A 14,171-nucleotide genomic window follows, 5' to 3' on the forward strand; every position below is an offset into this window, starting at 1 on the left:
AGTAATTTTTCGATTTTTAAAACTGATCCAGAATCAGTAAATTATGGATTTGGATTTCCTCCAATATTTAATGAATATATTCCATTATATAAGGTCTATTTGGTTAGAATTTTGTCAACATGGGTTAAGTACTTTTAATGTAATCCTACAGTAAAACAAATGCGAGTGGAAATATTTGCTCCATAAATCAAACACTTTATGCTTTTATAATTAAACATTAATAAATTGCTTGTGTGTGCAAATTGGGTTTTCTTTTTTTTTTTTTTTTTAAAGGCCAGGCCCCAAGGCCAGTGCATCCACGACCAATGTTTGTGCAAGAATCACTTCTGCAAACCCAAGCCCCCCCCCCAGACCCGAAGATGCAGCCAGGCCGGCAGAAACAGCTGGCAGAACCCCAGGTCACCCCCCCAACGACCGAGCAGCCCCGATCCCAGGCCAAGAGGCAGCCACCGCCCCCACACACACACCTGAGAAAGCCCCAAGGAACGGAGGACCCAGCACATCGCGCTACTGACGCCAACCCCAATTTTTGTTTTCGTTTTGTGAGTTGCTGGTAATATTCAGTGTGATTATCATGTTTAACTAAAAAATTAACATGATGAAACCCCATGTTTCTAGTGGTTTCATTTCTTCATTTTACTCTCTCTCAACTACCCCTGTAGTGCCATCCGAGGGGTACACGTACCCCCATTTGAGAAACACTGCACTCGGGACAGCATGAAGCACACTGTGACTTAGCTTCCTGCTAAATGTGAGAGTAACAATTACCGTAATTCAGCCAACCTTCATTTCTGAGAAAGATTTTGACATCACCATACATGTTTGCATTGCAGGGATGTTGTTGTGTGAATAAGAAGTCTCGGCTTTAACGACCCAGCAGAACCAGTTTTAGAACGCATTAATATTCAGTTATTAAACTATCAGCACGCAAATAACCGAGCTGTGACCCATTTAATATAAGTAGTAACCTTGAGTCTGGTGACAAACACATACACATACACAGAGATGTTACCACAGCCTTTCTGCAGTAAGCGAGGACACATATGTCTGTAAAATTAGTTTTTATTAGTTTCAATTACATAAGACATGAAGGACTTGAGGCGCATTATCCTCAAGGACCTTTAACAGCAGCAGCAGAATTAAAATTTAAGTTCTACAATCACTCAAGTGAGAACATGGAAACATTTCTCTAGTTACCTACATTTAAAAACACAACCAAACCTGAAGATAAAGCTTCAACTAAGAAAAAAAAAATACATTTAGGTGTGAACCACATGTGGAAAAGTTAAGCTTTGTACCCGTGGATAAGTCCATTAGAACTAGACTACATGTTGTAACTACTGTGTTGTATGTAAACATCACTAAATCATTACATCCTTCACTTGCTCAGACACGTCCTTTGGTCCTCCTCAGATCAACTTGGACTCACGGACATTCCTGAATGGAGCGCTGGACTGATGCCTGGATGACAGCTCCCTTAGAGAAGTGGATAAAAGAAGAATAGTTCAGATTGTTAGAGCTATATGGTATACGAAAGCTGTGGAGTAATCAGAAGTGTACGTTCTATGTCAGGATATAGGGCTCTGTTCTCCCACTCCCACTCGTGCTCAGAAAAACAAAGACAATTGAGGTTTTGCCTCCAGGCTAAGCCCCGCCCATCAAAATGCGTCACAAAAATCAAAGGGTCAATTGGCTGCTCATCTGAAGTCAGACACGTTCAGGTACCCTCAGTAGTTAAAGTGAAGTGACAGACATTCCAGCAAAAGTCTCCATCACAGCAAATCAAGAGGAAAAAGGCAGATCGAGGTGGAGAAGCAACAGTTTAAAGTCACAAACATACTGAGAAGGAACGGATCACTTTGGGTCCTCATGGACCAGCCGTGACTGTGCAGGGTCGACTCCACCACACATACACTGGTGTCAGAGAGAGAGTGATAACAGACGCGTGCAAACCAAGATACGCTTCCTCAAGGTGAATTCATTTTATAGTCTGGATGAGGAGTGATGGTGATCAGTTCGCTCAGAGTGGCAGGCAGCTGGGATCACAGCCACCTCTGTGTGCTGATGGCAGCAGCCGCTGCTCAGAGCAGTAACTATAGATTTTCATTCAACATTCATGTTAGTCTCTAAAACACCAGAAAAATCTCCAATACCAAGTCCATACACTTTTCACTAGTCACTAGAAAAAGTTGCTAAGAGCGTTCACAAAAGACACCGGTATGAGAAGTTGAGGTTCGTTTTCAAAACAGAGCGGAAAGAGCGATTCTGCATACCGCAGCTTTAAGTCAGTCACTTCGTGCCTTGATCCCAGTTACGCACTCTGGGATCACACATTGCCCATAATATTATTAAAATGCTCAACATCCACAGGACTTATTTTAGTTTAATTCGTCTTCTCTCTCAAAATATTCACATTGTTAAAAGAACATGGTTTTCACCAACCTTTTTTTTGTGAAATTCTTTAATCTTATTTTTTCAATTTCCTGCTTTTCACGAGTGCATATTCCTCCAAATGTCATCTTGGTTTAAAGTTTATCTCGACCTCAGTGACTGAACACAAATTCAGTCTGACTGAATCTATGAGCAGAAAAGCAGCTCGCCTGGAATTTGAAATGTTCTTTAGACTCTCATAGGTAACTAAATAATTATACAGCCTTATTTTAGATGCACCTCTTACATTCCTTAGTTTCTTCTACCACAAAGCATTAGATCATCCTGAATGCAGAACTCAATTTGACGGTCATTTGTTGTACTGTGAAAGCAAATTGTGTCTTTAGTTTTGTCCAGGCATCAAATTTTTCCCAAAACTTCTCCCAAATAGTCTTTTTGTTTCCTCCCTGACGCAGTAAGACCTCATCTAGTTTAGTCTGCTTTGTCAACCACTAAATACCCATCCAGATTCCAGACCATAAACAGCAATTCTGGATCCAAACTGTGAATTAAGGATGTGTGAGGGACGAGGTGTAGATGGGAGGGATAAACAAGTGCGTCTGTGTGAAAGTGGCTGTGATTGAGTCACAGTTTTTGTCTTGGTCCTGATTGTGCGTTTCAGTCATTGTGTGAAAGTTGATTAGCTTGAACGAGTTAGCTACGGCAGCTTTAGCAGCATGTGGTTGGAGACAGACTCAACCTTGATTCTAAACAGCCTTTCACAAGGACCAGCCCTCAGTCTGGCCCTCCTGTAAGAAGCTCATTCAGTAGATGAATTGGTACTGGGGTGGTAAAGGTGGGCATTGACACTGGCCCCACATGATACAAACACATGGCCAAGTCGCTATTTGAGTATTTAAGTGTTCCATAAAGCAGCACAGACTGGTGAGTAGGGCCCCACGCTCCACAGCCGACAGCTTTTAAATGGACCAGAACAATCATCTTAACAGCAATTAAAGCCTATAGATCAGACATGGGCAACTGGTGGCGCTCAGTGAAATTTTTTGCAGCCCCCAAAGCAAATCCCAAAAAATTGTAATTCAGAATCAGAATCTGAATCAGAAAGGATTTTATTCGCCAGGCACAGTTTAAAATGGCACAAGGAATTTAACTTGGCAGTTGGTGCGAAGAACATGCGCACCAAAACATCGAGGCAGCCATCTGGGGTGCCATCATGCTTAGATGAAAAATGGAAAAACAGGAGGAATGGAGAGGGGAAAAAGGCAGGTCCTAAACTATGTCCCTTTAAGGGAACACAGTGTAGGACTAGGAAAAAACTCCTCAACACATAAGCACCAAAATACACAATCACAACAAAATTCAAAATTAGAGGACATAGCACGTATGGTCGTGGAGGGGAAGATTGCAGCCAGCCGCTGGGGGGCCCGCGCGTGCAGCGTCGCTCCTGTTGCCACGACGTAGGAGGGAGGGGGGATGGGGGGCCAAATAATTTGTTGAAACATGATCCCTATCGCTTCATTCTGTACAGTTCAGCCTGTAACGGATGATGTGAAACGACCTTGGGTAGATCTGAGTTCAGAAACAAAGTTCCAAGGTGGTGGCAGTGGGGAAGAGGAGGAGGGGACGGAGCGTCACTCAACAGAAACATCCTGGAGAATAGATAAACCGGCCTTGAAAGGCTGGCTGTGGGGAGCCGAATGAAGATAAGAATTTGTTTTCGGCTGGCTGAGTACAATTAGTATGTGTTAGGAGTCCTGCCCAATTTATCAGAAATGACTGGCAGTCTTCCCAAAATAGCTGCCGACGTAATCCGGACTTTGCATTAGGTCAAAAAACTGCCAGCTCAAATCAGCAGCATACCTGCTATCATAATTCCAACCGTGTAGATGTCTTCCACGTCGTCAACGGAAAAGATAGACACACAACTCTCCACTTCTCCCAGGAGTCCATCGTGTATCCCGTCACAAGCGTTCCATCCGGACAGACGGGCTCACCTCTGCCCGTTCTCTTTGTCAAAAAAATGTGATCAATTGCATTGAGAGACCAGCTGATCAATTCCATCATTTTGGTTTTTGGATTCAAAAAGTTGGAAGGAATATGAAAAAAACATAAAATGACAACAATGACAGATACAACAACCACTTAAACTAACAAAATCACTACAAAAACACATAAAACAACACACTACAGAATAGCTCTAAAGACAAACTGTTAACAAAATAACAAGAAAATACGGAAACAACAACAAAAATGCAAAATGTGACCCCAAAATATTACAAATCGACAACAAAAATACAAGAAGAAGACAAAAAATAACAAAAAAGCACAAAATGACTAAAAACTGAGAAAACAGCCAAAGGCAACAAAAAAACAAAAAAAAAAACAACAACTTTCAACCCCAATGCTCTGATTGGTCATTATTCTAAATTCTGACATATATGTTGATCATGTGACCCTTGGATCAAATATAATCACATTTTTGTGGTCCCCGCTGTGTTCGTTGCCCACCACTGCTATAGACAAATAAGGTGGATGTAACATGGCTGTCATTCCCAAAGGAGGCAGAATAGAACAAAAAAACTGGAAGATAAAAACACCCTCTATAAATCACAGCAAACATGTTAGAGAGCAACAACAATTAGGAAAATGCCAAATAACTGGTTCTGAAGTTGTGTGTGTGTGTGTGTGTGTGTGTGTGTGCGCGTGTGTGCTGCGTGCGTGTGTGTGTGTGTGTGCAACTGGTGTGTTGCAAGAGTTGCACTTGTCAAATGCTGTTTATATGCAAAATCAATGTTAGTTTGATTCCTGTATTACGTCTTCATTTCTGCTTATCAATATTCACAAAAAATTATCTCTTCACTTTAAAGCTGCTGGAGACAAAATGTTTTGATCAGATCAAGGCAATAAAGAAAATAAGTTGAGGGTTATTTGCTTGAAAAAAGATGTAAAAGGTTGAAACTGGCACTCAAAAGTTTGTTTTTAGGTCCACTGTAAACACTTTTTTACATTTTTGTAAAAGTTTTGTGCATTGCATGGTGGGATGTGGAGTCCCGTAAATAGATTGATAGAAGGGTTTCTACTTCATTCATACCATGATATCTTCTGTTTGTTCTCCAGACAAGAAATTCATTCATTTTACACATTTTTTGTTCTACTTTGTCTTCAGTATTCACCGTGATATCACCTCACTCCACGAGACATTACATTTTGGGCAGATTCGGATCTTTCCGTGTACGCCCCAAAATGAACCTCCACCATTATTTTGCCATGTGTTGGACAGTTACTTTAGCAGAGTTTTCCAGAGAGACAGCGAGAACCAAAAGTGGCTTCTGCCATGTGCCGTTTTTTTTCTGCCATGTGGCAAATTGGTTTTACTGACCAAGTTTTCCTGCTCCAAAAGAAAGCCATAAGAATTAAAAATCACAAAGGTCCAAGACACCACACAAATGAACTTTTCATTGAAGGTAATATTTTGAAATTTGCAGATTTTTTTTTAGGTAAAAATTGTCTTGGCCATGTGGAAAATCAAAAACAAACTAGTTCCAGAGCACATTTTTAATAAATTTATATTAATCACAGATGAAAACAGCAGGAGGAAAGGAAACTTTTGTGCACTTCACTCAAACAGAGAGGTTTTGTTGTCACTGGCAGTAGGTTGTGGAAGTCATTGGATGACATTTTAAAAACGTGTCATACTATTGTTCAAATTAAACACATTTATAAAATGTTGTTGATTGAAAACTACAGTCATCTGTAAATCAAACATACGTTAAACTATTGACGTCTGTAACAAACAAAATAGTTTTTCTGTTTTTTGTTTTTTCTTTGTTTTTTGTTTTGTAACAAACAATTGCTTTGGTCATGTTGTGCCTGTTATAATGTAAAAAAATTCTCAGAATTGATCAGCGACCATCTACTTGGACATTCTTTTACTGAACAAAATTGGCGTGTATAATAAGACTCGGTCTTCAACATGCTCCTATTCTGACATGTGAAAAGTACTGACTATCAATTACAATGCAGAAATTGTAAACAGGATTACATGGAAGAATAAATTTGGTTTGATTTGATTTGAAATTGTCCCAGAGTGTCCTACATTGTCCCAGAGTGTCCTAAATTCTCCCAGAGCATCCCATATTGTCTCAGAGTGTCCCACAGTGTCCTACATTGTCCAAGAGTGTCATACATTCTCCCACATTGTCCCACAGTGTCCTACATTGTCCAAGACTGTCCTACATTCTCCCACATTGTCCCACAGTGTTCCAAAGTGTCCTACATTGTCCCAAACTGTCCCATAATGTTCCACATTGGCCCAAAGTGTCCCATAGTTTCCTACATTGTCCCAACGTCTTCTACATTGTCCCAAATTGTCCTACATTGTCCTACATTGTCCTAAATTATCCCAGTGTCCCAGAGTATCCTACAATGTCCCAAAGTGTTCTATATTGTCCCACATTGTTCCAGAGTGTCTTTCTGGGGCAAAGACAAGAAATCACAATAAAAATGAAGTTAAAACACTTCTATGCATCCGTCTACGGAACTCCACATCCCACGATGCAATGCATGAAACTATTCCAACAAAAAACGGTGGAAATCTAAACAAAACATCCAAGCGGCAATTTCAACCTTTTTTCGACCAAATGTTCCTGGATTTATTGATCTAGGAGAAAAACTTTAACATAAAATGCTTTATGCAGTTCAAATTTTAACGTATGACAGCTCAAATTTAACGCACTCAAAACAGAATGACTTCCATAAACTGTAAATTAAAATGGTGGCAAATATGATTTAATGTGTAAAACATACACACGTTTCTTTATGATAACATTAAAAGCAGTATAACTTCAGTGTCAACACACAATTATGAGCCAGTATAAGGATTATTTTTCCTCATATTATATATCATTGTTCATTAATTTATCTTCTGACCCACTTATACCTGCTGGTGTTTTTCTCTAGCTCTAAATGGCGGTGGGGGAAGTAACTAAACCATTTTTTGTGTTCGTTTGTTGGCATCGTGACCAATTTAAACATTGTAAACAATTTTTTTTTATATTGGGCGCTAAAATAAATGAAATTTTTACAAATTTACCACCCAAAGATTCTAATGACAGCTACATCTACATTGTCATTTGCACATTTGTTTTTTTTCCTTCTTTCTTTCTGCTATTGTTATTTTTCTTATATTGTATTATTACATCTTTTGACCCATTATCCTATGTTAGTATTTATATTTAGTTTTGTTCTTACTGTATATACTGTGTTGCTGCAAAGGTGAATTTCCCCTCTGGGGATTAATAAAGGTGTATTTTCTTCTATTCTATCACCAATAATCTAACCAAAATGAAAGACCTTTATACAGTGCTAGTGATGCTATAATGTACTGCTGAAAGACCTCAACACATCCTATACACAAACTGTTTTCTACCTCTGGATTGTTGCAAATGTTCAAAAACACGTAAAGGGTAAATGAGTCTCACTTTTTACATCTTCTATTCCATCTGGTCTATTAAAATGGAAATCTCTTTGTTTACTCACACTATAGCAGTTGTTATTTCCACTCATAAGCAGCCACAAGAAAAGTGCTAAAAGATTTAGAGTGGGTGTCAAGTTAGGAGTGTGGCGCAGACGGGTGGGACTGATCTGGCTGACTTACAGTGGAGTGAAGCTTCATTTCACGCACTCATGTGATGTCTATTGTTTGGTACAGTGATGGGAAAGTGTTAGCTGGGTAACAGCAGACAGGTACGCTGAGCTCAGGTTACTTCTGTCTCTTAGGTTTTGTGTGAGAGAATGCACACGCACACACACACTGCAAGCACATACACACAATCTCTTCCAAACAAGAATACACATCATACTACCATGTACACACACACACACACACACACACACAGAGAAATGCAATTGAATAGAATTGCAAAAGCATTTGCAGACACACACACATACACAGCATCAAAGGACAATAGTCAGCGGATGTACATATATATTTATATTTACTTACACAGAAAATACTAATGAAAACAGAGAGATCTATGCATGCAAGCATTTAGTGCTACTCCAGTACAATAAATTCCTCAACTGCAGCTCAATAGGGAATATCCTCTTTTCCAGATATTGGCTGTCATGGTACCATTATCATTCATACTTTTATCCCATTAATAACAATACAGTGGGGCCAAATGTATGGGCAGCGCCACTTTTTCCGAAATATTTTGATTAAATGTGCAATCCAGATGAATCTCGGTGCAGTAATTGAGGAACCAACCTGATATAACTGAATCACACTTCATAAAGATCAGTTAATTACAAAATTTGATTTTTTTTATTTTCACCAATGAGGAGAGATAGGGATTTAAAATTTTTTTTTAAACTGATCATGGCATAAGGCAGGGTTGGTGTCAATTACATTTTCCAGTAACAATTACATTTTAAATTACCCATATTCAATTACAATTCAATTACGATTACAGTTTTTTCCCAAATACAATTAAAATAGTTAGTTTTTTATCCCCAGAAAGTCAATTACTAGTACATTCTCAATTACTAAAGTTCAATTACAGTTACTGAGCCTGAAATAAATAACCTAATAAAAGTGAACCTTCCTCTTGTGTTAGCTTTCTGTTAGCATCTCATAATAACGGCTCCTAAATCAGCTGTAAAATACACTAAAAACCAATATCATCTACTGTAATTTCTTTCCCATCTATTGATTACCTTGTTAGGCTTCCTAATCAATGAAAATATAGGTTTTAATATTTTTGGTGTGTGTATCAGAGCCTTTTTTGTGTCAGTATACCCCTAGATTTTTTAAAAAATGTTTTAATGGTAAAATGTGGGAAAGCTTGATATAAAACATGTTTTAATAATTGTTAACTGCATATTTGTAGAACTGTAACATGGTTCCCCAGTTTGGCATTAAATTTAAATTGACCATTTTGTAAAGAATTTTCTTTGTTTCTTTTGTTAAAATTGTGTCAAAATCCGTCTAATACTTTTGGACGTAAATCTGCTAAAAGACAAAAAAAAAAAAAAAAACAGTGCTGAAAATATTGGAGCGAACAAACAGGGTTTTTTTTCTTTTTCTATCTTATCTGAAAAATGCTGAGAAGACTGGACCATGCTGGTTTGCATGTGTTTTTCTAAAGAGGAGAGTAGACACAAGAGAGTACACACCAAAGTCTTTGTTTAGATAAAGATGATGAGAACAGCTCTACTCGTCCTCAGCGATGGTCCTCTGAAGTCTCAGCTAATGAGCGGGTATGAAGTGGTTCAAACTGTAACAGTGGGACAGCTGCACGGAAGGAATTAAATGACGGCTCATCTGCTTATGGCGCTACTTTAATTGAGGAGGACGGCACAAGGAAGCTTTTGATCTTTTCCTGCCTGGCCTCATTTTCTGATTTCACCAACACGCATGCAACATCTCTTTTGGTAACTCACTGTTAAGCTCTGCCTCATCAAGCAGAGATAAAAGTTTCCATCGTACATTAGAAACTTTTTACAGCGGTGCAGTATGTCCCTCATCCTGTTCCCCACCAGGTGTTCATAGAAAACAGGAGCTATCAGATATACAAGCTGGAATGTGGGCTAAAGGAAGTAGTGGGAAGTTACTAAGGAACTCCAGCATGACAGTTTATCTAAAACAAGAGCGACTGAGGTCAGAGCAGGGACACACTGACTGATGTTCATTCATCTATTATTACTGGTCTTGTAATATTAGAATATTCCAATACTGGCTTCAGTTTGATGCTTCAAATTCCGCAGCCTGGCTTATTATGAAACAAACTCTGTTAAACCAACTTCACTGTTGGCCTTGCTTCACTCTCCTATTCAAGTCCCAGTGTCTGTTTATACAGGCAAAAAGATCATTTTGGTGTGATGTTGGTATCATTTAAATTATTTTCTCTGTGTGTTTGTTTCTGGTGTCATTTGGTTGTTTATGTTGTTTTGTACGTTTCTCTGTTATTTTTGTGTATTTTGCTCTCATTTGGTGTCTTTGTTGTCATTTTGTGTGTTGCTGGTGATGCTCAGAGAGAAAAATCCTTACTGAGTGTTTTTGGAATCATTTTGTGTATTATGTTGTGCTTTTTATTATTCAGTATATTTGCATCTTATTTTTGTGAGTTGCTGGTAAAATCCAGTGTGATTATAATTTTTTAACTAAAAATAAACATGCTTTTGTTTCTCTCTCTCTCTCTCTCTCTCTCTCTCTCTCTCTCTCTCTCTCTCTCTCTCTCTCTCTCTCTCTCTCTCTCTCTCTCTCTCTCTCTCTCTCTCTCTCTCTCTCTCTCTCTCTCTCTCTCTCTCTCTCTCTCTCTCTCTCTCTCTCTCTCTCTCTCTCTCTCTCTCTCTTTTTTATCACGACTGCAGACATTTTCAACGGCAAATTGTGGAAAAATTCTACACTTTTCCCCAAATCCTCAATTTTCCTCCAATTGTTCCACATGATATAATGCTGAGGCCTTACATACTTTTTGTATTATTTATAGGTGGAAGTGCAAACAAGACACATTAGTGTACAAGCTGCTCATTTTACTCACTTATAATCCAATCAAACTGGTCCATATTTGGCCCCATGAACTAAAATGAGTTCTACACCCTTTGTCTAATTTTGCCATTTCAGCTTAAGGATGTTCAAATGCTGATGCATTTAATTTCTTTCATGTTCAACAACATTTCAGGGTGAAATTACTTATTTCTATACGTTTGTTATAATGTAGGGACAAATGTTTTTGTGCAGAGGAGGCTTTCAAAGGTTTTCATCACATTAATTAGGGAACAATGCAGTTGTCATAGGGATCATTACACGCCGACAAAATAAAAAGTAATCTTACTGCTACAAATAAAGAGAGACCCAGGATAGTGAGTAAAAAGTGAGCTCTGATTTGCTTTAATCCAACACTTTCAGGATTACAATTACCCTCATATCAAGACTGGATGTCTTTCCAAGAAACCTTGACAGTGATTAACTTTGATCTTTTCACTAAATCAACTAGCAGTCCAGCCCTTTTATGAAACATTGTTAGATAAGCAGCAGCCATTAACACGCTGCTTGGTAAAATCTTATCAGCCACGTTTCTCTCACTTTTCAAATGGGAATGACAGTTCTCTTTGTCACACAGGAAGGAAAAAGTATGTATCCGTGTAACTCGCGGAGCGCTCTAGGCCTGTTCTCTTTACATTTACTACGACTCTCCACTAAAGGTGTTTGGGGCTTGTTTGGCTGAGGATCATTTCCATTCACGTCTTGCAAACACAGCGAGGCGCGGCCCATTCACGTTTCACTCACTTTTACATCGGTGCCTGCTGACTTTTGTTCACCTTTCTAGAAAAACACACAGGTGTGGACAAAGCTGTCACTCACTTACAGTATACGAGCTGTTGCCTTGAAACTGACCCCGATTGGATGAAAACCTCACGTTTCACTTGAAGTAGGAAGAAATCAGAAAAAGTTTTGGTCTGACTTTTTGTATTAGACTATATGTCAGAGATGGGAAACTTTTATCACAGCGGGAACCAGAAAAATGTGACTAATCAGAGGGCGACAGAATCAACATTCATGTTATCATTTGGAAAAATGACCAAAGTGAGTAACAAGAAGGAACAAAGGGTTATGTGAGTTTTTGTTGTAATTTTGTGCGCCTTTGAAATCATTTTGTGTTTTTTGCTGTCCTGTGTATTATTGTTGTTGTTTTGTGTTTTTTTGAAGTATTCTTTTTTTTTTTTTAATGTTTGTGTGTTTTTGTTATTAGGGTTTTATATTTTCCTGTTATTTTTTTTGTATTTTTGTTGTTTGTGAAATTTTCTCTCATGTAGTGTGTTTTTGTTGTTGTTTTATGAATGCATTCTTGTGGTTTTTTGTGTTTTTTGGAGAAATTTTTTAGTTTTTTAAAAGTGTTTGTGTGTTGTTGTGATTAGGTTTTTATATTTTCCTGTTATTTTTGTTGTTTGTGTAATTTTCTCTCATGTACTGTGTTTTTGTTGTTGTTTCACACATGCATTCTTGTTATTGTTTTGTGTTTTTTGGAGTCATTTTTATTTTTTTTTTTTTTTTTTAAATGTCTGTGTGTTTTTGTTATTAGGTTTTTATATTTTCTTGTTTTTTTGTATTTTTCTCTCATGTAACGTGTTTTTGTTGTCATTTTATGCATTTTTGTTGTTTTGTGCTTTTTTTTGGAGTCATTGTGTGTTTTTGTTATTAGGTTTTTAGATTTTCCTGTTATTTTTTTGTTGTTGGTTTGTGTTATTTTAGTTTTTTATTTTATTTATTATTTTAGTCATCTTTTGTGTATTTCTATGTCATTTTGGGTGTTTTTGGGGGACTGAGCCTTTGCTGCCACTGTCCCCGCCCTCTGGATCTCACTCTCACAACCCATTAAGAATGCAGACTCATTACAGTACTTACTATAGAACACGCCTCAAAACCCAACTTTTCAAACTTGCTTTTCCTTAACCTTTCTTTTACTTTTATCGTTATTTCTTTATTTTTTTGTATTCTGTAAAGTGGCTTACCTATATAAGATTGATGTATATTTTTATTATTTGAAGTCAGTTTATGCATTTACTCTGCTGTATACCACAGCAATTTTGTAAACAAACATAAAAAACCTCACAACTGTTAATGTATGTCTTTCTCAAATGTCATTATTAGGGCGGGGACTTAATCTTTGTTCTTTGCGAAGCATGAGAGGGTGAACGCTGATGCGTCCGCTTCTTCTTCCTCCCTCACGTGTGACCTTAAAAAAGTCGTCCTTCACACGGGAAAGCCTGAATAAATACACGCCATTTAAACTCAACAGCTGGCAACTTGCTGGGAAATCTGGAGTGGAGTCATAAATAATTAATATCAATGTGGTTTTATGGGACAAGGGACACGGAATGAGAACAACACACAGAAATCTGAATGAATGAAAAGAAGAACTAATAGAATAAAGAAAATTAAATGTCACTCTAATGATAATATAACAGCACAGACTGTCACATAACAGCTAAGCGAGACATGGTTTTTACTGTTTACTTGTTTTTATCAAAAAAACAACATGCCAGTAGAAACATGTGTGTGTCTATTGAGGGTACACTATTACACTATAACCGAGTGCAGCACAGACCAGAATTTTTTATAATTATTAAGCATAGGCAGCAACATTATACAATTACAATCCTCGTGTCAGGGAAAATTGGTCCACCAAATTGTTTCTGTTGCATTAAATCAGCTTCAAATCGTTTTATTTTCCTGGAAATAAAAAGGCCGATCTTGACAAGTAGCTACAAAAATCGAAGGCCGATGAAGTCAATAAAATAACATTGACTTAACTTAGTATAATTTGGCCCATGCAGTTATTTCTAATTGCTATCATTTTTATCCATCAATACGGCTCAATGAGAGTTGTTAGGCATGTTCCTTTCTTTCAACAATCCTGTTCAGAAATGCTATGCTTTGAAGTGAGCTATAGTGTCATGGAAATACAGCAAAAATAAATGCTAAGGTTATTTTGTGTGGAAAAGAAAGCTCCCAGGGTCTATCAGCAAAAAGAAATACTTTTAAGCTATTCCTTTGTTTTTTAGTTCATCTTTTCGCACAATTTTTTACAAATTTGAATTTTCTGTACACCTGTTATGTTTACAGGTTTCTGCAAATCACACTGACAATTAACAACAACAACAACAACAACAACAACAAAAAATCACCAAAAGGGAAAAAGTAAACTATTAGCTGTTTTTTTTTGGTTAAAGATATATTTACAATGCATGAATTCAAACATCCAAAATCAAATTAA

At 37.7% G+C, this 14,171-nt stretch overlaps 1 protein-coding gene across 1 annotated transcript in view; it reads right to left on the reverse strand.

Annotated features, from left to right (window-relative positions):
- Nucleotides 1-1,257: 1,257 nt before the first annotated feature.
- LOC114465647 (USP6 N-terminal-like protein) overlaps nucleotides 1,258-14,171 on the reverse strand; it is a 69,833-nt gene continuing 56,919 nt past the window's right edge. Inside the window, exon 15 of the mRNA XM_028450797.1 lies at nucleotides 1,258-1,476. Within this exon, the coding sequence (XP_028306598.1) occupies nucleotides 1,410-1,476 (67 nt within the window). The 3' untranslated portion in view covers nucleotides 1,258-1,409. The remainder of the gene's footprint in view (nucleotides 1,477-14,171) is intronic.

This window comes from Gouania willdenowi, chromosome 6 (genome assembly GCF_900634775.1).
Source record: "Gouania willdenowi chromosome 6, fGouWil2.1, whole genome shotgun sequence".
In the NCBI taxonomy this organism is placed as follows: Eukaryota; Metazoa; Chordata; class Actinopteri; order Blenniiformes; family Gobiesocidae; genus Gouania; species Gouania willdenowi.